The 27,873-nt window shown below is 39.4% G+C and overlaps 1 protein-coding gene across 2 annotated transcripts in view; it reads left to right on the forward strand.

Moving 5' to 3' along the window:
* Nucleotides 1-7,350: 7,350 nt before the first annotated feature.
* The window catches only part of LOC129762159 (uncharacterized), a 41,656-nt gene continuing 21,133 nt past the window's right edge, over nucleotides 7,351-27,873 (forward strand). Inside the window, exons 1-2 of one of the 2 annotated variants that reach the window (XM_055760164.1) lie at nucleotides 7,351-7,606; nucleotides 20,769-21,708. In XM_055760164.1, the coding sequence (XP_055616139.1) occupies nucleotides 20,893-21,708 (816 nt within the window). In that variant the 5' untranslated portion in view covers nucleotides 7,351-7,606; nucleotides 20,769-20,892. Of the gene's footprint in view, nucleotides 7,607-7,685; nucleotides 7,867-20,768; nucleotides 21,709-27,873 lie in introns of those variants that run through there. The other variant, XM_055760165.1, reaches the window with a different exon arrangement.

The following is a 27,873-nucleotide window of genomic DNA, read 5'->3' on the forward strand; positions in this document are numbered from 1 at the left end:
ATCGCATCACATCATAAAAACAAAACACAACACCAAAGGTTCTTTTCAGAACCACCAACATGTTCATAAAGAGTAAACAGTAAACTAATTCATTTTTCAGGTAGATAGGTAGGTATTCACGTAGGAGAAGAAAATAAAACAATATATTTAAAATATATATTTAACAAAAACTGTCCCCTTTGTATAGTCCTACGTCACTCCGGTTATGTCCCCGACATTACCCACCCGTCTTTTTTTATAAATTCTTTTCACATTTTAATGGCATTTATGCCTTATATTTTTTTAGGTTAAAATTACCTGATTAATTTCCCATGCCCATTTCTGAAAGATCTCTTGGCCTTAGAGAGTAATATGGAAAGGAATGAAGACGGCATGTCAATTGAGCTTACACTAATTTTTAAAAATGACACAGCGAAATCTTCAACATCTTTTTCGAATTTCTCCATTACAATTTTTCTTTTTACTTCATATTTTTTGTTGCTTTTTCATGTTGTTTTGATTTAATCTTATTTATCAACAGGAGATTCGACAAAACTCATTATCTGATTTGCCGGAATTTTTCCTTCTTCATTCGGGTAAACATTCCGTTCGGGTAAATGTGCCATTAGGGTAAATGTTGCATTCGGGTATTTGTCACATTCGGGGGGTTGAGCGATGATGCAGACTAGACGTGCCCGTTTACGCTCTTTGTTTGCTCTCCAAGTATTAGTATTTATCGGGAATATCGGCTTTCCTGTGTTGATACATCTGACTCTAGTGTATTTTTTTTTATTTTTCCGCTTTTTTTTCTCGCATGTGTTAGTGCATTCTCGGTTCGCTTAGTTTCGGGTATTGGCGCGTTTTTCTTTTCGTTGCGTTTGCGTGTATGGAATCGCTCGAATGGAATCGTGTCAAATCGTGTTTTAGGTTTTGTTCTGGAAAAGGGACTTGTTTCAGAAAAAGACGGGTGGGTAATGTCGTAGACATAACCGGAGAGACGTGGGACCTTCTCACTTCTTGCCTCCCATTTTCATTCGGTGGAAATATCTCGATGCTGATGATGATGGACACCATCGCCACCGCCGGCAACTGGTTGTTAGCTGACTGATTATCGAATTGTTATTGACACTAAAAATTTAATCCACAGAACGGACAATGTATACCATCTATTACTCTCGATGCAACTACTTCTTCTTCTTTTCCCTTGTTTACGGAGACTTTAAATCTAACGATTCATTCGTCTCAGAACTTATTCTTTTTATATTTCCCAGGCACATTGATTTTGAAGTCCGTGTTAGGGAAACACGGCTCAATGAGAACAAAAATACCTCCTACTTGCATGTATATTTGCGAAGCGGATTCCCACAGGTACATTAATTTTGAAGATTGTGTTGGGGAAACCGCAAATCGGGCCAATCAAAATATAGCAGTGAGGGCGTTAAGATAACGCTTGACATTTTGCAGTTATTCAACTGTTTATCTAATGGAAAATAAAATTTTATTGATTGCGATAGACGCGTAGAAATATTTCCTATCAATTAATGCAAATATCTGTCCGATCTATTAAGGAACGTTCGAGTTATAAGCATTCGGAATCTTTCATTTTTTCCTGCATGTTCTGTGTTTAGGTTTTCATTTCAACCTCCATATACTCCGGTTAGACGTAGTCCCACGTCAAAAAATATGTAGAGTTTGCTTCGTGTTTCGTTCATTTTTTTTCGTTTTTTCGCGAGTGAAGCCGTATGCAGTGATTTTTTGTGGCAGTGTAACCGCAGAAATATGATCGGTGTTCTCATTAACTAAATTCTCCTCGCTTTACGGCCGAAGGATTGCTTTTTATATATTTTAACAGCGCGAGAACGAAGAAAGAAAAAGTAAACAGTGTCATATTTTATTGCCTTCCATTTTGTAGTTTCGTTTATGTTTTATATTCATGTTTTGATATCTGTGACCGTCGTCGGAGGTTGAATAGATGTGCGTGTGTTCTTTCCCACACATTCTCCGAATATAATCGCTCTCACGATGAAAAACGTAAAAGTTTCGCGAAGAATAAGGAAAAACATGAGCAAAAGTTCGGAAGTGCAGCGATAAGAAGGACAAAAGTGCCACTAGCCTTTCTAATTTATTAGTGTTCGTGTATGATTTCCGTCCAATGAATATAGTCGCGCGTCTTGTATGATGTGGTTCTTTTCATCGACGTGTTTTTTCTGTGGTGAACGTGATTATTTTGTGGGTGTGTGGGTATTTTTCCCTGTACGTCACGTACATTAAACGGGCTAATCAGTGTTGTGTTGCTATCCTGGAGGAAGCGACAACGTATCACATGTATTGGTGGTATTGTTTTGCATAGTAGACAAGTTCTTTCTAGCACTTGCGTGGCCGTGACATGTTATTACGTATGTCGCGCAACTACGTCACTAATTATAAATTTCAACCTCCAGATTTTTCAATTCCATCTCCCATTTCCTTTGTGTAAATATGTAATTCTTGTATTATCTTGTATTCTATATTATATGTTTAAAATGTTGATCAAGCAGCTATCGAATATGGCTCCATTTTTTTTACTGTGTTCAGTTTGGAATATAACGGAATGCGTCTGAATAGTACTTTTGATTTAATTCTTTAATTCTTCAATTTTTAATTCATTAGTTCTTTAATTATATAATAATTCTTAAATTTTTGCCCACCGTTGCAGTTCGATAAATAATACGCTCATTGATTAACGGAATATTTCACTAGCCCGATTGATTCTAAACAAGTTTTCTCGGTTAACTTAAGGTTTCCCAAAGATGTTTCTCCGCTGATACGATTCAAGTTAGATATAGAGTATGCGAAATGAATAAAAGAATATATCGTGGGTACAATTGATTTTAGATGAGTTTTATTGGTTACCTTCTCAGGTTTCCCACAACTCTCCGTCCTCGCGATTGTGGTTTTCCTTTTCAGGATACCTAAAGATAATCGTGACACGTGAGATTTTCGGAATTGAATTTCGTCATGTGGTCGTTAGTTAACGTTTTTATAATCACATCACTTACCTCAGTGAATCCTGATTCTTACCTCTCCTTACTAACAACTATCCCTCACATGACAAACGCTAGGGAACCACGCTATAGAGGCGACCCTTCTGGCCTTCGAGCGGCGAATATCATACTAACATTCCTTCCCTTCCCCTGGTGACTGTAAGGACGTGGCCGGCGTCGTTATTGCCCATTTAAAGCTCGAATCACCGAGAATTGCACAACGAGAATGATTTGCTAGTCCCAAGCGTCGCTCTGTGTGTTCTTTGTGCAATTTGGTTGGTTCAGGTCAATCACGGAGAGCAACTACGAATTGTACAGTCTACCAAAGCTCAAGCTCAAGCTCATTCGGGTATTTGTCACATTCGGGTAAATGTGCTTCGGGTAAACGTGTTTCGGGTGAGTGGTATTCGGGAGAATGGGACACAACCGATTTCAACACCAATTCGATGAAATTTTACATTACACTCTGCAATCAAGTTCTAAAACGTTTTAATTTATGTGATCCCTTAATCAAGTCCCCATCTAACGAGGATATGGAACCGAGACGGCCCTAAAATTGGTCTCAGAATAAGTTCTTTACGAAAAAATAATTTCATAATGAAAATTACGCTTCAGTGGCGTATATACTTAAGTATCAATGCACGTACTAATACTGTCACTGTACATCCCTATTTTTACTGCTATTTTTTTAGAATTCTTCCAGCTTCTCCATTTTTTCCAGCTTTTCCAGCTTTTTCAAAAAATTGGTTGGCATCTCTGCTTTCAAGGCTTCCAAGAGCGGTCAATGTAACCATTAAATAGATTGCCCCGTAGGGAATAATCTTGGAGTACCTCAGGGAAGTGTATTGGGGCCCATTTTATTTATTATGTACATTGATGACATGCGACGAGTTTTACGATTTTGTGATATCAATCTTTTTGCAGATGATACTGTATTATTCATTGCAGCTAATGATTTAGATCAGGTCGCGTCACATTCAAATGGAGATTTGCATTCTTTAAGTATAAGCAATTAAAATTGAACATAAGTGAAACGAAATATATGGTAATCTCGTTCAAATGAAAACGTCTCTATTGTTATTGATGATGAGACTATTGATCGCTTTCGGGAAATTAAATTTCCTGGCGTGATCATTGATGACAAACTCAAGTTCAACACTCACATTGACAATGTCATCAAGAAAATTGCCAAGAAGTATGGAATCTTATGCCGATTGAAAAGCGATTTAACTATTTGCAGCAAAATACAGCTATACAAATCAATCATCTCTCCTCATTTAGACTATTGCTCTTCCATTTCATTTCTGGGCAATGAAACACAAATATCGAGATTACAGCGTTTGCAAAATAAAATAATGCGGTTGATACAAAAATGTAACAGATTCACATCCTCATCTTTAATGTTGGACGCTCTGCAATGGTTATCCGTGAAGCAAAGGATTGTTTATTCAACTATGGTGTTCGTTTTCAAAGAAGTTGAATGTTTGCTGCCTCGATATTTGTGTGATCGAGTTGAAAGAGGAAGTGACTTTCACAGTTTAACACAAGAAACGCGAATGAATTGAGAACACCCAATTTCTTGACATGTGCTTCACAAAATTCGTTGTATTTCAAAGGTATAAATGTGTTCAACTCGATGCCAAGACATATTAAACGTGCAACAACACTTACAGAATTTAAGAGGCACTGTATTTCACACGTGAAAGCTGTGTTTCATTAACAGCCGACCGATATATTTTTAAATTTTATGACGAAGATTGTTACTGACGAAGTTTCGTACGAACGGATAATTTAATGTGGGATTTTTTTGCAGTTTGTTTTTAATATTTTCAATTAACCTGACGAAGTTTTTTGAACGGATTTAATTATACAAACTACTTAATTTTTTAAATTATCTTTTTTTAATTTGTATTTATGTCCTCTCTATTATGTCCGTCATGATCCTGGTGATGATGGACTATTTTTATTTTGTTGTTTTTATATTATATTAGTTTAAAAAAAAAATAAAAGTAGTCTACATAAGTTTGAGCGTCGCGCGCGTAACTCAGATATAAAGGATATTAAATTGAAAGTTTTCTAAGTGCCGGTCTAGAAATTTTTCGTTAAGGAAATTTTCTCGATTTCTCTGGATGAGGATATTCATAGTCAATCCAATACAAGGCTGGCAGTTGGGCTTGTGCTCTGGTGGACCACTCGGTTGCAAGGGCCTCGTCGGGACCGTATCGGCTCTGTGGTGGACATGACTGAGTATTGGCTTGTTATTTGACATTGTAATTTTTTGAACTTATATCTGTAAATAAAATCAGTTCGTTGTTTTTTTGTTTGCGTAACTGATTTCAATGCTGAAAAAAATTACGAAATTATCTTTTAGATAACTCGTCTTGCTCTAATCTCTGTAGGGGAAGGAGGCGGGACCATCATCATCATTATAAATTCCCTATTCTTCTATTCCTTCCTAACGCGGGACTGGAGTTCGATAACGATGATTAATGGAATTTATCGTCGGTCCGAATTGTTTTAGCGGAGTTCTCTCGGAATTCTCTCGGTTACCTTCTTAGGTTTCCAAAAATTACTCTCAGCTGTTGCGATCGGAGTTCTATAAAAAGTATGCGCGATGAATAACGGCATAAATCATCAGACCAATTGATTTCAGATGAGTTATCTCGGTTATCTTCTCAGGTTTCCCAAAAAATTAATCTCCGCCGTTGCGATTGGAATTGAGATGGTGTACCCGTGATGAGTAATTGAATATATTGAATGATCGATTGGTTTTAGAGGAGCTATCTTGGTTACCTTCTCAGGTTTCCCACAGTTAAAAGTCCGCCGACTGGCGATTAGAAAAAGTGCGTTCGATAATTAGTATATGTTCCATTCCAGTCAGGTTTTTCTTCTCAGGATACCTAAAGATAATCTCTGTCGCGTGTTGTGACATATAGGATTTTGATGATATCAGTTTCTAGGAATGGTCGATAGTGCCGTTTGCATAATCACATCACTTACCTCAGTGAATCCTGATTTATACCTATCGCTACTAACAACTATCCCGTCCTTGATATTCGCTAGGGAACCACGCTATAGAGGCGACCCTTCTGGCCTTCGGGCGGCGAATATCATACTAACATTCCTACCCTTCCCCTGGTGACTGTAAGGACGTGGCTGACGGCGTTATTGACCATTTAAAGCTCGAATCACCGAAAATTGCACAACGAGAATTATTTGCTAGTCCCAAGCGTCATTCTGTGTGTTCTTTGTGCAATTTGGTTGGTTCAGGTCAATCACGGAGATCAATTTCGAATTGTACAGTCTACCCAAGCACAAGCTCAGCTTTACGGAATTCGACAAATTTCAAAGTCAATTATTCCAGAATTCATGATTCATTCCCTTCGAAGTTTATTAGGCTGTCGTAGAGACACGGTCGTAATCTCTACGACAGTGTGCCCAGTTTGCAACAATGTCACATTATAATCATATCAGTAACACATTCCGTCAGATCATGATCATCAGCGTTACACGAGTAGATATTATGATAGCACAATTAATGCAAATTACCGCCCACAAGCTGCTGCTGCAACAATCGTTGAGCAGCAGTTCTCACGCCTATTGAATTTAAGTCTGCGTGCAGAAACACTGTCAGGGTACTCTTCGTATATTTTTTGCTGTCACTATTTCGCAAACATTTGGTTCTTTTTTCCGCGTCAATCCAACGTCAGATGACGGCGGCGACCCGCTTATGGATCTCGGATCGGATCGCGGATCATGATGCATAATGCGCACAACCCGCCTCACAATGCGGATGGGCATTCCGGGGCCGCATAAAGAGCCACATTGTAATGCTGCGTGGCGTAGAGAGCTAACTGTTTCATCACTCGCCACGACCCAGAAGGGAGCAATTTAAATTAGCTGAGTCGCAAGAGTTCGCCCCGAGCGCTCTGGTATGTACATATTAATTCACATGCGGTTGACGACGTCTTTCAGCCGCTCCTCCCACAATTCGCGTTTCGTTTCCACGCGGTCGTTTGCTATCAGAATCGGTATCTTTAAATGTGATGTTTTCTCCAGTCGTTAATGCATTGCTACTGTTTTTATTTCTCTCTGTGAGTGGGGGTGTTCCTCGCTAATCAGCGATTCGAGGCATAACGCGCTCGGTAGTACTTTACGGGATGCACATTTGAGAATCCCTATCGCGACGGGTCTTGAGATGTTTCATTGTTGGAATTAGCCGTACGCGTGCCTGAGTCAGCTTGTCCTGTCGGTTCGGTACGAACGTTGGGATGGGCGCGTCCGCCGCGGTGATGTACACACACATCATCTTCTATTAGAATGAAATTGAAAAAAAATAAATTCATTAACTACACTTGATTGGGGGCCATTCGGTGGCGAGCACAAGATTGCAACAGGATTACTTGGAAAACGGCGTCCGGCCGCTTCATGTGTCAGTCGATGTCGGACAATTTGCGAGTGAAGATGGATTCGGAAACGCGACCAAAGTCAACATCAGCAAACAGTCGGGCGTGGGCGGCAACTGGTGTGCACCAATAATTGGGATCCCCTCCTGCCTCAACGGTGGGGTTCGGGAAGTGTAGTGCTCGGGTAGTGTTCAAGAGGTTGGTGTGAAGCGAAAGTGTTTTGAAAATGCATTCCTAATGGAGTGGTTTCCAATGTTGTTCGGCGATATGTTTGCAGCTATCGATTGAAGTGAAGATGAGTGCCGGGGAAGTGTGGAATTTAAATTCGCAGCAGCAACTGCAACAAGTAGAAGCTGATGAACTGCATTCAAAGTGACTGCGTATGTGAAGAACGAGGATTCATTTCATGACCGATGGATGTGATGAGGACCTGTGAACTGTTATGATGTATTAGAAAGGTTTTACACATGTTGATATCTATGAAAAGGGATAAAAAATAGTCTGAATTATCGTTCCTGGTGAATGTAACTAATTTCTGTTCCAACAACGCTCTAATGTGTACTCAAGAATTTGCCTCTTACCCCCCACGGTGTTCAAACCTTTCACCAACAACCTTGCAACCTTTGTAGAGTGTCGCATTTGCAACTCAGTGGATCTTCGTTTATTTATTCATTCCCTAGCTGGCGCGAGTGTTGTAACGCGATCAATTGAATTCAAATAAAAATCATTCCGACAATATTTAATTTAAGATCATTTAAAATCAGTGTATCAGTTCTTTCCGCTCGAAAGTATGTTCCGAAAGTATGCAGCAGTACGATACTTGACATACAGGGAAACTTCGATATAACGTACCCTCGTTATAACGTATCCTCGATATAACGTCACTCGATATAACGTACACATTTCCAAAGTGTAAAGGAAAAAAATTTTCAATATTTTTTTTCCGATAGAACAATGAATTATCTTTATTGTGATGCTAAAACAAGTTTTGTACCTTCAATCAATTCCGAAATACAGCTGGTTTTGTGATTCCGGATTCTAAATGACACCATGAGAAAGGCTGGCTTCATCTTCTGATTGAAGTTATTTATTAACTTTACTAAAACAGCAACAATATAGACTACGTTTGTGAGTACTTTATTATGCTTCGATATAACGTACAATTCGATACAACGTAAAATTTTGAAAGTGAAATGTACGTTATAAGTTTACCTGTACTTCAAAACAAATTCAATCGCCAGACGCTATGCACATTTAGAATTGCTTTGATATTGTTCATCAATGCTGCATAGCTTGATTGTAGTTTTCTTTTCGCGTGTTCCTTTCATGCACTCTTCCGAATTACAACTCACCAGCATCGATTTTGCTTTTCGGTCCAATCCGTGGAATTTCGCTCACTTCTGGCACTTCTGGTCCATCGTCATCGTCATCGTCAATTGAGATTCGAAAGGGTTCATTGTCAAATAAAAACTATTCCTTCTCATTCGAATGCGATGGATGTATTGAATCGAACGAAAACAAACACAGGTCGGCCTCGATTATATACTGACTCGATTATATACTGACTCGATTATATATGATTTGATTATATGCAATTTTGGATTCGATTATACACAGCTTGAAAAAAAATTTAAACCAAGAGATCTGCACAAATGTACGCGAAATCATATTCTCTCGCTCGGGTACAAGAGCCCCCTGTAGTTTACCTTTCCTTTCTTTCAATTTTGATTCATTCGATTCATTCGCCTTGGGAAATGAGACCCCTCGGTAGCATCATTAAATTTAGGAAAATCCTGCAACGAATACTTTCGAAAGCACCACAACGTGCACTGTGGAGCGATCATTTTTTTTCTTTCTTCACATTATTTTTTTTCTCTAATTTTGCTCAGATTATCTGTGGTTGCCGTATGTCTAATCATCTATGGAGTAAATTATACTTTTTACCTCTCTTATTTGGTTGGAGCTATGTCAGACCGGACCATGTGATATTTTTTTAATGTTGAGAAAAACGCAGTTGAAGTTCAATGCTATAAGGGGGTTTTATTGATCGTTCAAAACAATTTCGCTACGTATTACTGTATTACTGCTGTGCGTGCGATTTTCCAAATCTGATGAATATGGTATCTATAGGCTGACCAAATAGTTCAGAAATAAAAACGAAATACGTGAACCAAAACAAAACAAAAATGCCATGTTTTATCGAAATGTTGCTCAATTATTGAGTCGAGACTTTTCCACACAATGTTCGTCTTATAATTTTCCGGCACAACCAGGCGGATACAAAATGTAATTAGTATAATAATATAATTAATTAGCTTCACGAATTCCTTACTCTCTATGATTTTTTTTTTCATTTCTGAAAATATTTGCACTCAACGATTTGCAACAAGCACGGATTCTTTGTTCTAACTTTTAATTTCAATAATTATACAGGGTTTTCCATTTCGGGCTTCCGAAAGTATACAGCCCTGCGCTGACAACCGTTTGACATAGCTGTCAACCAAAGCGTCATATCGTTAGTTGAATGTCTGCCATTTTACAATATGGATCGTTTTAGCATCGCACAATGTGTTAATTTTGTTAAATTATACTATAAAAATGATGAAAAACCGGCAAATGTTCTTCGAGCATTACGGACGGATTTTGGTCGTCATGGACGGCCTACAGAGCACACAATCGCTAATGTAGTGCGTAAATTCGAACAAACTGGATCCGTAGCGGATATTGTGAAACCTGTGCATCATCGTAATGTGCGTTCGGCCGAAAATATTGCTGCTGTTGCTGCCAGTGTGGAGGATGACCCGATTGTTTCGATTCCACGGCGTGCTCAGCAATTGGGCTTGTCAAGCACATCATTGTGGCGAATTTTGCATTTGGACTTGCACCTACATCCATATAAAGTCCAACTGGTACAAAAATTAGAGCGTGGTGACCATGGAATGCGTCGGGCATACGTCGATTGGGTGAACGAACAACAGCAGCAAAATGCTGAATTTTCGCATCAAATTTTCTTCAGCGATGAGGCACATTTCGAGCTCGGTGGCTATGTGAACACCCAAAATTTCCGTATATGGGGCTCAGAAAATCCACACGTGATTGTTGAGAGGCCATTGCATCCGCCAAAAGTCACTGTTTGGTGCGCATTATGGTCTGGTGGAGTCATCGGGCCGTATTTCTTTGAAAATGAGGACGGCGAGACGATAACTGTGAATGGTGAGCGCTATGGCCGCATGTTAACCGATTTTTTTTACCACAAATTGAAGATATGGATACGGATGACATGTGGTTGCAGCAGGACGGCGCCACGTGCCACACAACACGACCGAACATGGTCTTTTCAAAGTTGACATGTTTTCAGTCTTCGTTCAATATTCCTATGCGACTAGATTACATATATGCAAGTAGAAACCCATTTTTTCGTAAGTGTGACATTTTAGTCAGTTGGCTTTAATTTGGTATGTAAATCTGAATTGGGCCAGTAGTTCGAAAGAAAGAAATTTTGAGCTTCGACCGCAGAGAATTGAAACCTCCCGCAAACCCTGAGGATTATGATCGTAAACTAACTTTTACATTTGAAAATGTATTCGTGATACAGATATAAACGGACTAATGTTTCCGTTTTGGTTATGATTGACCAAAACAGCCATTACAGCCATCCATAGGAAAACGATGGAAACAGAGTAATATACATCGATTAAACATCGGCATCCGGTATTCAGATAGGGACCATCATTTCTGTTGGAATAATCGATGAAAAATAGCGATTCAGCGATCATCGTATAACTACAGCATTGAAATGGTTGTTGGAAGCGATTAATGACACTTTTTCTATGATCAATACATGAAATCCTAATTCGCTTAAATTAAATTTCCTAAAAGAGTCGCATGGACAACATTTTGTATGTACTCAAAATGCTTCACATAGTTCTTATTGCGTGAAGAAACATCTCGAGTCTCTGTCATATATTTTTGACGTAGGACTACGTCTTTCATTTCTATACCGGGGTGTAAAATCAAAGTTTTGAAAACGAAAGCGTTACGCCGGAGACCGAGATTTTGGGCGTTAATAGCTCTTAAACAACTGAACAAAATGGTATGATACACACTTCATTCGAAAGATAAAATGTCTACGCGTTATATACTTGTTACTTTTTCATCCAAAAACTTGTTTCAATAGCCTTAAAATTGCTTTCAAAACAGGCTATTGAAATCACCAATCGGTATATAAGCGAGCGCCGCTCGTAAACCCACTCAGTTATAATTGAACAGCGATTGGAGCATGTTGTGGCTGTTGTGGTGAAGCTCTTCGTTTATCATGAAAGCGCGGATGAACGGTGTCACCAAGAGCCTATTTGTGCACCTTAGGCCAGAAGGGAATCCATCAGGAGGAGACTGATGCCACAAACGGTGCCCCGGGAAGAGATCGGAGCAGCCGCCACACACACACATACACACGCGGAACTCTTCGTTTGGGTGCCATTCAGCATCGAGAAAATTCCGGAAAGATTCAATCGTTGCTGAAAAATAATCTGCCAGTTCCCCTGGGAACTGAAAAATACATTCATGCGAAAGAGTTTATTTTAATGTTTTCTAATCATATAACACAGCGAGCAAATACATTTGGTTTTGTGATTTTTCAATCAAGTGCAATTAACAGGAAAGCTTCTGAAAATTATTCTTCCTCATCAGTAGAAAATTTTCGTATCCAATATTGTATGCGCGCAACGGAAAATGTTTCACATCGCGAAAAACATAATTCTCAATCGATTATTGCTCAGTCGCCGAAAGTTTCAAACTCAGAGAGTTCATTCCCCTCTAGTTTGCCTTCCAAATTGCCATCGTAAACCACACCTTCTTTCGATTCAGTCACGGACAAAAAGCATACTTAAGCGATATTCTGGTGGTGAAACGCACCATTCTTTGTGTGGACACCGACTGGACAACATCGTTGCTGGACGAGCTGGACGGCGAGGGATCGAGTGCCTTTCTCAAGGCAATGAGGGTGGAGGTGTAATGCAGGAGTTAGAGTAGAGTTCCAAGGGCCTTTCTCAAGGCTAGAGACGAATGAACTGAAAAGTTTAAAGTCTCTATAATACAAAACCATTCTATCCATGAAACGCATTCATTTTTCGTGAGGACATCGACAAGACAACATCGTTACTGAACGAGTTGAACGAGCTGGACGAGCTGGATGGTGAGGGATCAAGGGATTCATTACCTGGCCTGACCTAACCTGAAACGCATTCAGTTTGTTTGGGACTGTGACGGAGCGCAGAAAAGCCGATCCATCAGAAGAAGAGAAGACGACCGAGAGAATACCAGCATCGAAAATTGGTTCCGCATGAGACATCGGAGCAACCGCCACACACATACACGCGCGCCACTCTTTACGTTTGCTGGTTATCGAGAAGAATCCGGAAAGAAGTGATCGTTGCTGCAAAATAATCTGCCAGTTCCTCTTGGAATTGAAAATTACATTCAAGCGAAAGAGTTTATTTTAACGTTTTCTATCCATATAATACTGCGACCAAATACATTTGGTTTTGTGATTTTTCAATCGAGTGCAATTAACAGGTGGTTATCGAGTTAGCATTACCCACTGGTGGTGGACTTCGGGAAGAATCCGGTAAGATACCGCTGCTGCAAAATAATTTGCCAGTTCCCCTTGGCATTGAAAATAACATGCAAGCGAAAGAGTTTATTTTAATGTTTTCTAACCATATAACACTGCGACCAAATATATTTTGTTCTGTGATTTTTCAATCAAGTGTAGTTAGCAGGGAAGCTTCTGAAGATTATTCTTCCCCATCAGTAGGATATTTTCGTATCCAATATTGGATGCAAAAAACCTTGTACCTCCAACGTAACGCTCTCGTTTTCGAAGTCCCCCAAATATTCATTTATCTATTCATTCAGAATGGATTCAGATTCAACAACACTAAATCAACGATAGTCCTACGTCACCATTGCGGTTATACCATAGATATAACTCACTCCCTGTTTTTCTATTAACGGAATGCCGTTGCGAGCTGAATAAAACATTGTAAAACTAAGATTATATGCGGAAAATATTTCTTTTTTTTCTGAACAAAGAAAACATTCATTAATTCTTCATACAAATCCACCCTAACAAGGTGCTCTGTATTTCAATAAAATGATAGCGCACGCACAAAAACAAAATAACAATTAACAATTTTCTCTAGTTTTGGGGAGCGATCAGCACTTTCGGATCTCATTGCTGGAGCAGCAATGAAGCCAAAAGCAGCAGCAATCACACGGCCGAGAGCATTGTACTTTTGAAAACGGTTAGACTCCATTCAAATACTGCGATGGGAAATTAAAGTTTTCACTTTCAGCCGATTGTGGCTGGAAATGGCTGTGTGAACCCAACCACATACCGAAGCCGCCGCCGCCACCGCCAAGTGTCGGATGGGTGGTATCGAGAGTGAAAGCTCGGTACCATTTGTTTTGTGTTTTTTTGCCACCCATTCTGACCATGCAACCGACTTTTGCCACCTGATAGATAGTGCTCATAAAGTTACGCGTTTTTCGCATTGTTTACAGGATTTGAGGTGGTGGTTTTATTTTGATTGTCTTATGCGATCTTCGCCAAGTTTTCAACCGAGCGAGATGGCACACAATCGACCTCTTCACCTTCTTTGATGAAAAAAAAAATAATAAAAACAATTCGAAACACGCGAGTTCAAAGCGAAGCGGCCATCGTTCCGTGTGAAGGATTCCCGCACAATCGGTCTCTTTATCGGTACGACAAATGTACGCTATGAATGGGAGGGGGGTTGGTGCAATTTAGGATTGAGTTATGTACAATCACCATAAAACAATCTCCACAAAGTTATCCGACGTACGGAGCAGCGGAATACTAACGAACGGCACACGTTATGCTCCCTATTCCTCGAAAGAAAACCGTCTCCGAACAGAAGCGGAATTTTATTCACATCTCTTTTACAGACGCTTTTTTTATTTTGTTTCCTGGAAAACTCCATCATTCAAAGTGTAGCATTTTGGCGAAAGCGAATAAAGTAAGCGCGGAAACGAACGCGGGGTGGAATGTAACGGAAGCGCTTTATGCGCGCAAAGCGGCAAGAAATAAGAGAGGAAGTGATCACTTCAAACCGATCGCCCAGCTAGAATGTTGAACAAATGCGAGCAATTCCACGCCGAATCATCGGCCAATAAAACGTTCGATTTTGTCATGTCTACGTCAAAAACAAGCGATCGATCAGGTCAGTCAGCCCTATCCCGGAACGGATTAGCACAATGATATATTCTGTAACCCGATCGAGATTGATTGTGGCACTCTATTTAAAAGGCGAAATATAGAGCGTTTAAGATGCTACAGTTACTGCTTTTCATAAGCATTACTATTGTATATTTAAGTTACATCAGAAACGTCAAGTTGTTTTGCTTCTGTTCAGTTAAAAAAAAATTATAGGAGGTTGTGTCCAGGACACGACCATCTTGTTGACGTAAAACTACGCTGTTATTTTGTTCAATTGCTTGTTAATAATTTCGGATATTATTTTACACACACACTCTCATCTACGCTTTGCGCTCTTCTCAACAGAAGCCCTTTCTATTAATATTTCCGGTCCCGATTAGCTTAGCTGTCATCCTTGGTGGAGATAGTTTTATTATTGTCATGCGAAACCAAATGACACACGATATTCCTGAACAATTATTTTTTTGGTGAGCTGTTGATAGTCTAGTTTGATAATTCCCCACACAATTGTGTAGTTCCTAACCTTGATGGAATGACGTCAGTTTGATGTAATGAATGCCAGAGACATCAGCGAGTAAGTAGTTTCTCGCGTCCACAGGTTGATCCGAAACGAAGACATATGTTGACGCAAAACAAGGAAGAACAAGCGATGTTCATTGCTCCATATCTAGAACGATACTGAAAGTTTGCCTCAGCAAGAACCAATATTTATTCTCCAGGCAAATATTCCCCTTCGTTCTTCTTTGTCTTTCTTCCTTTGTTCACAGTGACTTTGAATCATTCCTCTTCGGTTGGTTGGATGGTTCTTTGTTTTTAAGAGGCTTTAAACTTTGCAGTTCATTCGCCTCTAATTCCTCTTCGTTGGTTGCCGATGAGTTGCTCGTTATTGATTGCATGGGTAGGGAAGATCACAAATGAGCAGAACAAATGTATGGGAAAATGGAAATGCTTCTAGTTTTCATCAATTTCAACCGTTTACACATCAGGGGATTGTAATATATAGCATATCAAACCAATCTTAGGGGATTTCCGATTCGTTTGGTATGTAAATCGTCTAAATCCATTCGCGGCAAAAATAGTTATTAAGGTTAACATTATTTCATAAAAACGTTACCTGATTTCTGATTTGGCACCCTTAATGAAAGACGTAGTTCTACGTCAAAAACAAGCGATCGATCAGGTCAGTCAGCCCTATCCCGGAACGGATTAGCACAATGATATATTCTGTAACCCGATCGAGATTGATTGTTGCACTCTATTTTTTTTATTTTAGGCTCATTAGCATTTTAGCTGTAACAGAGCCGAATTTCGTGTACATGTCACATGTTTATCATATCTATAATTAGCACATTATACAGTTGCCATTTTTCGGCGTTAGAGTATTCCCTTCTATACCATTGCATGTGGTACACATTTACACGGTAGCCATTTAGGTGTAAGAGTTTTCCTTTTGTTCTTCCATTATCCAGTTAGACCGGACAGCGGAGACAGTTGATTGATCATTGTTGATGAGGGCCCTGAGTTTTGAACTCACGATCGATCGCTTACTAAGCGAACGCGCAACCAATGTGGCTACGGAGACCCCCTGGTTTCTTAGTTGTTGTGATTAATTTTATCCCAAAAAAAATGCATAACAAACTTGATCATGTCTGTCTTTTTGATTTATACCCTCTAAACGCTCTTTAATTTTTTCTTCTACATCTAAATTGTGGTATCCGTGATTTTCGTTATCCTAGGTGACGTTGTCAGACTTTTTCGCGGATAATTCTACTGTATAAAACCTTTTGTTTAACTGTATATAAAGTAGTTCAAAATTGTATATAATCGAAACATATTAGGCTGTCAAAAAAGTCCTGCGGTATTTTTTTTGAATTTTCATTTGTTCATAAAATTAGTTACAATCATCTGTTTTAAGTCAAATATGCGCCGTTTTGTTCGATGACTTGTTCCCAACGAGATGCCAACTTCATAATACCCCTGTTGTAGAAGCTCGGCAAAAAAACTCGGATAGCCAATTTTCACAGGCCTCTTTTGTGGCTAACTTCTGACTACCTAGCTCGTTCGCCATGGACAAAAACAGGTGGTAGTCACTTGGTGCAAGATCCGGACTATACGCGGATGCAAAAGAACCTCCCATCCGAGCTCCCGGAGCTTCTGGCGCGTCACCAAAGAAGTGTGTGGCCTGGCGTTGTCCTGATGGAAGACAGTGCGGCCTCTTCTTCATGAGTGCTACCTTCAAGCGGTCCAGTTGTTGGCAGTACAGGTCCGAATTGAGCGTTTGGCCATATGGAAGCAGCTCATAATAGATTATTCCTTGACAATCCCACCAAACACACAGCAGAACCTTCCTGGCCGTTAATGAGGGCTTGGCCACCGTCTGAGCCGCTTCAGCGGGCTTCGACCACGACTGTTTGCGCTTCACGTCGTCGTGGTAAGTGACCCACTTTTCATCGCCAGTCACCATCCGCTTCAGAAACGGCGATTCACATGCGTCGATACGGTCAAAGATGCTTTTTTGCGTCAACGTGTGTGGCACCCATACATCGAGCTTCTTTGTGAATCCAAGCTTCTTCAAATGGTTAATAACGGTTTGATGACTTATCCCCTCTTGGCCGATGCTACGGCTGCTACTATGCCGGTCTTTCTCGGCTAATTCAGCGATTTTGTCGCAATTTTCGACGACAGGCCTTCCGGAGCGTGGCGCATCTTCGACGACCTCTACACCAGAACGAAAACGTTGAAACCATCGTTGTGCGGTGGAAATGGAAACTGTATCGGGTCCATAAACTGCACAAATTTTATTGGCAGCTTGAGATGCATTTTTGCCTTTGTCATAGTAGTACTGTAAAATATGTCGGATTTTCTCTTTATTTTGCTCCATATTTGCAACACTATAACTCACGAACGACTTAACCAAACAAAACACTGTCAAGGACGCGCAAAAATACCTTTCCAACAAGCTATAGTATGACTCGATACAATGAATACAACTAGAACTACGCGCTTACAACGACACCTCGAGGAAATACCGCAGGACTTTTTTGACAGCCTAATATTATAAATTATAGGCTGCATCGACACCTGTAAATGGAGCCTATACCTCAAAGAATGTCAGGGTTTTCATTATTCATCTATTTATAACTTTAAAGTTCAGTAAATTTAGGGTAAATGATCTTGGTTTGTCCAATTTGGGGTGTTTTTACGCAACTAGTAAATGCAAATCGATTTTTCTTCATGAAAATCACATATAATCGATACGAGTTTGGGTTTGTTGAAAAGCCTCAAGTCTCTAGTTGCTAATACTACCATAAGGTGTTGAAATTATTCAAATTTTTATGCTTTTTAACGATTTTCCTTAAAGAAGAATTATGATCATGGTTTGACCACCTCTGATCATGGTTTGCCCAAAAAAATGATCATGGTTTGTCCGGTTTTAGAAATCTCCATTTTTGAATGAAAACATTCGAATTCACAATTAGATGTTGCATTTATCATTGCTTGAGTTTACTGTCATTATATTGATTCATTCATAATTTAGGCTTTCTTCAGAATATTGCCTTTTCTTGGGCATTTTAGAAGTGTTCACCTCAACACAATCAACACAGAAAAACCATACTTCTGCTATGCGCGAAGCACACCATAAGCAAACATAAACAAACTGCAGCGCGCCAAGCGGTTGCCATAGAAATCATGTGGGCAAAACAACATTATTGAATTGGACAACTCATGATCAGAATTGAGTTCATCAAAATGCGTTAATTTAATGGTTTAGCTATGTAAATCCGATACAAATGGTGAACAAGCATGATGTTTACAATATTTATAAGTGTTGTAATCCAGAAAAGGTCTGAATACGTGCCAAATAATCATCTGGTGATCGATTAAAAGTTAGCTCGAATGAGGGGCGCATTGACACAAATAGAAGGTGTATTTTATAATCCTTTAAAACATGTGATTTCGTAAAAAATATACTATCAAACTACTATAAATCATGTAAAAGGCAATTTCATTTATATGTTTCGAAACATTCGAAGGCCTTATTTGACACAGGAGCGCTGAATTAGAGCATTCAAAAAAGTGGGCAAACCATGATCATATTTTCGACTGGACAAACCAAGATCATTTACCCTACATTTAAAAATGAAGTGTTCGGAAATTGAGACCGTTCGGAATTTGAGACAAAATGTTACACTATTTTTTTTCACTCGGACCAGCATCTCAATGTGGAAAAGATACTCAACAATATCACGATCCAAATACAGGTCGGACTCGATTATCCGGAGACTCGATTACTCGGAGACTCGATTATCCGGGATTCGATTATTCGGAATTTGAGACTCGATTATCCGTAGTATTTTATTTTTGATTTTCGGAAATTTTGAATAATTTGTACAATAATTCTATATTGAATAGCTAATATGGGAAACAAATGAAAGGGATTGACTAGTAGAACACAGTTATTTATGAAAAATTCAAATCCAAAATGGCCGCCACCGCAAGATGGCGCCATATATATTTTTTCCACAACCCCATCAATATGGGTATTAAATGAAAGGTCTCGACTAGTAAAATACAATTATGTATGAAAAATGCAAATCTAATATGGCGGCCACTACAAAATGGCGGATTACATATTTTCTCAGAACCCCATCAATAGGGGTATCTAAAGAAAGGGCTTGACTAGTAGAATACAGTTATTTATGAAAAATTACTGTATTCTAAAAAAAATTCAATTTGGCCGCCGCAAAAAAATGGCTGAATGGCTTGATTTGGAGAATACAGTACACTATGAACAACATAAATTCCAAAAGGTCGCCACCACAATATTTTCGACTATGTATTTTTTTGCAATTCCCTCAATATTGGTATCAAATGAAATGATTGGACTCATAGAATACAGTACAGGTCGGACTCGATTATATACAGACTCGATTATATGTGATTCGATTATACACAATTTTGGACTCGATTATATTCAGTTTAATTTTTTTTTTTATATTTCAAATATTGCTTATTTCATGAAGAAATGTAACCTTTCAACGTTGAGGTGAAGTATAAGTGTCTATTACATGTGCAGTGAGGTAAAAATCGTGATTTTTGAAGATTTTGATTGAATTTTCACCAGGAATCGTCTATATCGATATTGCAGCCAAATTAAGAAAGCTAGAAATAGTGCGTCAAAGAACGAATTGTGGAGCGGTTAAAGAACTTCATTATAATTGATAGAAACAATCTAGTTTAATATAAATTTCTAGGATAAAATTAATCATAACACATTAAAAATTATTAACTTTTAAGTGTTTCACTTCCAAAATGTTATTAAAATTCACTAATTTAGTTGTTCCACTACTATATCCTGTACTAAATTTTCTCATCTTTCAAATGAAAGCATCAGAATCGTCTTCCGTAGCGTACTTTTGAATGTAGAACCAGTTTGAAGCAACATAGTCCGAAACAAAAAAAAGTTCTGTAACTCTGTCATTGTTGAAATTCGAACATATGCGTAGGAGGATTTTTTTCATCAAATATGATCGTCTATCACCTCCTGAGAGAATCTGGATAAATTAATTTTTTTCATGTGAGAAAGGTGTTTTCTGACTTTAAGGGGATGAATCAAAAATCAAATTCCTCTTTTATTTTCAAAAAACGAAAAATACATGCAAAAAAAACAAATAAAGAAAAAAAACTTTTTTGACTCGACTATCCGGAGGATTCGATTATCCGGAGTGAAAAAAATCAATACTCCGGATAATCGAGTCCGATCTGTATTACCATAGTGAAATAGTGGCCTCACTACACATCCATCGCTGCGGCTTCTTAATTCAAGTTGATTTAAATTGAATGTTGATTGGCGGACGCGCGCTGGTATGTGTGTACAAATTTCCTATTTGATCCACGGCGAACGGAGGCAAATTCTACAAAAAGTGGGGTTAAGTGTGTCTAATTGAAACAATTAGTGTCCCGCTGATGATTGAGTGTATATTATCGGTCCTAATTCGCCCCTGGGGGCGAAGCTGTTGTGTGGAATATTAATTTAGTGATGTATCATCTCGAATGAATAAATCTCTTCTTTCTTCGTCGTTCGATGGGATATAAAAAAAAACTACACATACTCCCCAGATCAACGCGTCTCTGTGTGTGATCACCCAGTGTTAATAAACAACGAATAGTGAGCGAACAATGTGTACTTTACAATCCCGACAATCGCCAGACAAAAGAGCACCGGAACGCAGAAATTCTGACGATGCTGTCGAGACATTCCAGAGACCCAACTCATCAACCGGTTGTGGTAGCGACGGCAGCGACGCCGGTGGTGGGAAATAACCATCGGAATAACAGCAACAATGAAATCACGCTGTCATCACCGCCGATGACAACGTCACTGCTGGTGTCAACCGAGAAAATAATAAAGGTGGGAGAAGTGCATCCAGCGGCGCTGGAAAAGCAAAGAAACAAACGCAGCGCTGAAGGGGCTGCTAATGATGATGATGACGGCGAAGGTAAGTGGCCAGGTTTGAGTATCGTCCGAAGCGGTGCCACCAGCGGTGGCCTCAGCAGTAGTGCGCTGTTACTCGGCGGCATCGATCGCACGACGACCGGTAAACTGTGGTGCGACAATATCTACGAGAACGTTATCAATGGGACTTCCGTGGTCGGTGTCTTCGGTGAGTACGGGAAGTTGAGAAAGTGTCAGGAGAATATTTACGAAAACATCTGCGAGGATTGTGGCCGGTTGTATAGTGCGGAAAAGTGTGCCTTCTGTTCCGTCGAGGACGAAGATGTTGATACCGAGCGGACGAAGAAAGTGAACAAGTACAGTGTCAAGTTTCAGGAGTTTTTGGAGAATTTCCGCATCAAACCGGTGAAGTTTGGCGGCGGTGGCGTTGGCGGGTCCACAATTCAGGCCAAACGAAAACTGTGCAAAAGTGATATAGTGCATAATGTGGATGGTTTTGAGGAGGTGTTTCGCACCAATAAATCGTTCGATCTTGGCGAGATCTGTCGGATGCGTGATGATAACCGCTCGCAGGTGACGGTCGTCGGAGTGGCTGAGAACCTGGTAATTTATCGAATGAATAAAGCATTTAAGTGCCCCTGCTGCTGTTGTTCGTTGGTTGATCTGATACGATGTTTGATATTATAGTTTATGAGTTTTTCACAATCGCATAAATGTTTGTTGATGAAAATATTATCTGAAACGTTGAATTGGAGAAACCAGTAGCAATTCGAGGATAGATATCATTTCCAGGAACAATCGAAAAGGTATAATTAAAATCAAATGCAGAGCTGAGACAACCTTTCGTTAGTTATGATGATATTATAACATTTGCACCGATCAGGCTTTTGCCCTTTAGATGTTTTACTAGTTCGACTGTGTCATTATCTTTCTTTTTTGGTGTAGCAATTACACGTTAAATCAGCCGGCCACTGTCCCGAGCCTCTCTGCCTCTCAGGCTTTGTATATTACTGTTATACAGTTTTTATGAAAGCGTATCCACAATCATTGATTTTCATAATAAATCGTTGATCGAAAGTCAGCTGTCTGATTAAAATAGTGCCAATTGTCCGCGAGCAAATGAAGCGCGGAGCGAAATGGATTATTCGCAAATGTGAATTTCGAAACTCAGATAGGGACCCTCAAAGAAACCAATTCAGGTGCAAGGGCCAAAAACGATAAAAAGTATAATAGACCCTGACCGTTTTGTTACATATTCACCTCTATTCCGGTTCCCGATCGGGTTTGAAACTAGCAAAATTATGCATTTTGTTACCCGTTCGACTTCGATTTAGCACATTGAACAATCCGTTCGAGTTCGAATTATTTCGAAATTTGTTTTCCAGCATCGCAAGGATGCCAAATTTGCAGACACGTTCGCAATTTACCGATACTTAATTTTTGTCGCAAATTCTATCCTGTTGCACCCTTATATTTTAGTTGCAGACTGCAGGGATGCAGTATTACTTTTCTTTATGGCTTAATTCAGTTCCCTGTGCTTCTTTGCGATTCTGGCGGTTGCAAAGGTAGCTGGCAGTGTATAAAACACATCAAAATTTCCGATTTTCGTTGAAGACTTTGAAAAAAATCATCTGGCGTCACTGGAGGGTATGACATTTACTCATGTGAATTCCTAAAGGGCAATGTTCATATTTTGTGCACTTTGTCTCATCTGTGTATAAAAAAATCGATTTAAAAGCGATTGCTTAGGACGAAAAAGCGCACAAGCGAATCATAGGGTAAATGATCTTGGTTTGTCCAGTCGAAAATATGATCATGGTTTGCCCACTTTTTTGAATGCTCTAATTCAGCGCTCCTGTGTCAAATAAGGCCTTCGAATGTTTCGAAACATATAAATGAAATTGCCTTTTACATGATTTATAGTAGTTTGATAGTTTATTTTTACGAAATCACATGTTTTAAAGGATTATAAAATACACCTTCTATTTGTGTCAATGCGCCCCTCATTCGAGCTAACTTTTAATCGATCACCAGATGATTATTTGGCACGTATTCAGACCTTTTCTGGATTACAACACTTATAAATATTGTAAACATCATGCTTGTTCACCATTTGTATCGGATTTACATAGCTAAACCATTAAATTAACGCATTTTGATGAACTCAATTCTGATCATGAGTTGTCCAATTCAATAATGTTGTTTTGCCCACATGATTTCTATGGCAACCGCTTGGCGCGCTGCAGTTTGTTTATGTTTGCTTATGGTGTGCTTCGCGCATAGCAGAAGTATGGTTTTTCTGTGTTGATTGTGTTGAGGTGAACACTTCTAAAATGCCCAAGAAAAGGCAATATTCTGAAGAAAGCCTAAATTATGAATGAAGCAATATGATGACAGTAAACTCAAGCAATGATAAATGCAACATCTAATTGTGAATTCGAATGTTTTCATTCAAAAATGGAGATTTCTAAAACCGGACAAACCATGATCATTTTTTGGGCAAACCATGATCATAATTCTTCTTTAAGGAAAATCGTTAAAAAGCATAAAAATTTGAATAATTTCAACACCTTATGGTAGTATTAGCAACTAGAGACTTGAGGCTTTTCAACAAACCCAAACTCGTATCGATTATGTGTGATTTTCATTAAGAAAAATCGATTTGCATTTACTAGTTGCGTAAAAACACCCCAGATTGGACAAACCAAGATCATTTACCCTATACGACCATTCGTCAGCGACACATCACTGAAACATTCCGTTGCAGACGCGGAAACCATCTTCGATAAAATCATTCGAGAAAACAAATAACAGCGGACATAATCTACGAAGATGACAAGTGCCTAGCCTTTAACGACGTTTCGCCGTAGGGTCCGGTGCTTTTCCTAGTCATTTCCAAGCAGCGAATCCCAAAACTTGAAGATGAAACCGCGAAAGATGTGGAAACGTTTGGGCATTTGATGGAAATTGCCTGTCAGCCGGGAAAACAGAAAGCCCCAAATGGATTCCGATTGGTAATCAACAATGGAGACCATGGGTATCAGACGATTCACCATCTACATTTGCATATTATTGGCGGCCGTTAGTTGAGTTGGCCTCCAGGATAATCTATATTTTTCTGTTTTTGATGTTATGTTACCGCTATCTATGTCATGGCTGTCGGAACTGAATGTAATTAAAGTTATCCTTCAAACTGTTATTCATTTATTGGTAATTCATTCGACTCCTATCTCGAACTGTACATTTTTCACATTCCCTCCTGCAGTAGCTGCCTTCCTCTGGCCAATTCCCAATAAGCAACGATAGTCAAATTAAGTTGACCTTTTTGTTATGCTGTGCTCCGTGGAGCTTCGACTCCATTCGAGGAGGATATTCTTGAAATTTCATGTTGGAAGCTTGCAAGTTACAACAGCATCCGTTCACGGTGCACCAGCAGGTGCCGGAAATCGACGAGCCAGTATTCCTCCGAGAAACCGCCAATCAGATTGTCCTCGAGCAAAGTCCATAGAAGCTGGAAGCTGTGACGGAACAGCTATACGAGCTGCCATCCCAAGGCGTCCCATCGGATGTTATATTCCGTCTATTAGTACATATTCTGAGCAAAAAATTTAAATTTTAAATCGAAACCTATATCATTTTAACTTGGTTTTACCTTTTATTCCAATGTATTCCAATGCGCAATAAATTATTTTCTGCAGAAACTAAAACTTCCATAACCGTTTGCCGTTTTGACGTAGGACTACGTCTTTCATTTCTATACCGGGGTGTAAAACCAAAGTTTCGAAAACGAAAGCGTTACGCCGGAGACCGAGATTTTGAGTGTTAATAGCTCCTAAACAACTGAACGAAATGGTATGATAAACACTTCATTCGAAAGATAAAATGTCTACGCGTTCTATACTTGTTACTTTCTGATCCAAAAACTTGTTCCAATAGTCTTAAATTTGCTTTCAAAATAGGCTATTGAAATCACCAATCGGTATATAAGCGAGCGCCGCTCGGAAATCCACTCAGTTCTAATTGAACAGCGATTGGAGCATGTTGTCGCTGTTGTGGTGAAGCTCTTTATTTATCATGAAAGCGCGGATGAACGGTGTTACCAAGAGCCTGTTTGTGCACCTTAGGCCAGAAGGGAATCCATCAGGAGGAGAGTGATGCCACAAACGGTTCCCCGGGAAGATATCGAAGCAGCCGCTACACACACACATACATACACGCGCGGAGTTCTTTCCGTTTGGATGCCATTCAGCATCGAGAAAGATCCGGAAAATAATCTGCCAGTTCCTCTGGGAATTTAAAAATACATTCATGTGAAAGAGTTTATTTGAATGTTTTCTATCCATGTAACACTGTGACCAAATACATTTGGTTTTGTGATTTTTCAATCAATCGCAATTAACAGGATAGCTTCTGAAGATTATTCTTCTCCATCAGTAGGATATTTCCGTATCCAATATTGTATGCGCTCGCAATCGATTATTGCTCAGTCGCCGAAAGTTCCGAGCCCAGAGAGTTCATTCCCCTCTAGTTTGCCTTTCAAATTGCCATCGTAAACCACGCCTTCTCTCGATTCAATCACACACAAAAAGCATACTTAAGCGATATTCTGGTGGTGAGACGCATTCATTTTTCGTGAGGACATCGACAAGACAACATCGTTGCTGAGGGTGCTGGACGGCGAAGGATCGAGATCTGCCCTGAAACGCAAGCAGTTTGTTTGAAACTGTGAGGGAGCACAGAGAAGCCGATCCTTCAGGAGAAGAGAAGGTGACCATCGAAGCAGCCGCTACACATACACATACACGCACGGAATTCTTTCCGTTTGGATGCCGTTCAGCATCGAGAAACATCCGGAAAATAATCTGCCAGTTTCTCTAGGAATTTAAAAATACATTCATGTGAAAGAGTTTATTTGAATGTTTTCTATCCATGTAACACTGTGACCAAATATGATTCAATCAAGTGCTATTAACAGATGGTTATCGAGTTAGCATAAACCACTGGTGGGCTTCCAGTATCGAGGAAAATGTGGAAATATCTAATCGTTACTGAAAATAATCTGCCAGTTCCTCTGGGAATTTAAAATTACATTCATGTGAAAGAGTTTATTTTAATGTTTTCTATTCATGTAACACTGTGACCAAATACATTTGGTTTTGTGATTTTTCAATCAATCGCAATTAACAGGATAGCTTCTGAAGATTATTCTTCCCCATCAGTAGGATATTTCCGTATCCAATATTGGATGCATAAAACCTTGTGCCTACAACGTAACGCTCTCGTTTTCGAAGTTCTCCAAATATTCATTCATTCAGAATGAATTCAGATTCAACTTCAAACAAATGATCTCTAAATCAACGATAGTCCTACGTCACCCTTGCGGTTATACCATAGATATAACCCACTTCCTGTTTTTGTTTTTGTTTTGGTTTAACAGTTGTCTGATTGCTGCGATGAAAGTTCGAAATTCACCCCCTTTGGATTTGTTTAGATTTGAGGCGAACGGGTAGAATGCGAAATTTTCGAACTCGATCGGGTTGTGAAATCCAATCGCCGATCGTGAACCGGAATGAGGGTGATTGTAATTATATAGGCCTCCCCGGGAATTGTCGGTGTAGTTTCTGCCTGTTGGTTTACATTTCAGGTTTCATGGTTTTCTGAATAATAAAACCAGTATTCATGCTAAAATATGTTTTTCTGTGTTTGCATCGCATTTTTAGTCTTTTACTGCCTTACTCGCAAATTTCTTAAGCAGTCAGGTTGTAAAGAGAACAGGGAATATTTATTTCTATGATAATAAATCTGTTGACCTTAATTCGCTGATTTACTCACAAGAAAGTGGTTTCCTAGCCCTATGCTAACTTCCAACATTTCTGGTGAAGCTACGTTATGAATTATTCGAAAAATAATTTCGTTTTAGCTGCTGTTTATTTATGGTTCATCAACTATTTGCCTGTTGGAGGAAATATGAGTTTTCCACAGCATTTGGGAATTTTTTGACTCAAGCGTATCTTTTGAAAAGGACGTATCTATTTTAATAAGAGAAATCTTTGATAATATATCCCTCACAAACTATGAGTCGTACCGCAATAGTGTCTTGGAAAGAGTTATAGAGTATTGATGTTTAAACGTGAAAAAAAATATTAACACACGACTCAACACGACACTACTACACGACAAAAGTATTAAAAGGGCCTATCTATATATAGGGTTGGGGAAAAAGAAATGTCGTATTTCTGATCGAAATTTGACGCTTTATTCAACATACTTAAAACTATCCAATTTAAGTCAAATATGCGCTGTTTTGTTCGCAAACTTGTTGCCATTTAGTTGCCAACTTATTTGCAAAAAACTCAGACAGCCAGAGGCCAACTTAGTATTACCAAGAGCGTTTTGCATGAACCGGAAGAGATGATAATCACTTGGAGCCAGGTCCGGACTATACGGTGGGTGCTATAGGACATCTCATCCGAGCTCCCGCAGCTTTTGGCGGGTCATCAAAGATGTATGAGGTCGAGCGTTGTCCTGGTGGAAAACAAAACCATTCCTATTGATCATTTCTGGCCGCTTCTGGTCAATCGCCTGCTTCAAACGGTCAAGGTGCTCAAAATAGAGAACCGAGGGTCTGACCATAGTTGAGCAGCTCATAGTGGATGATTCCCTTCCAATCCCACCAAACACACAACAAAACCTTCCTGGCCGTCAATCCGGACTTGGCGATGGTTTAGGCTCACCGCGAAATTTAAACTCGGGGGTGTATTCGTCTCT

Source organism: Toxorhynchites rutilus, chromosome 1 (assembly GCF_029784135.1).
Source record: "Toxorhynchites rutilus septentrionalis strain SRP chromosome 1, ASM2978413v1, whole genome shotgun sequence".
NCBI classification, from domain to species: Eukaryota; Metazoa; Arthropoda; class Insecta; order Diptera; family Culicidae; genus Toxorhynchites; species Toxorhynchites rutilus.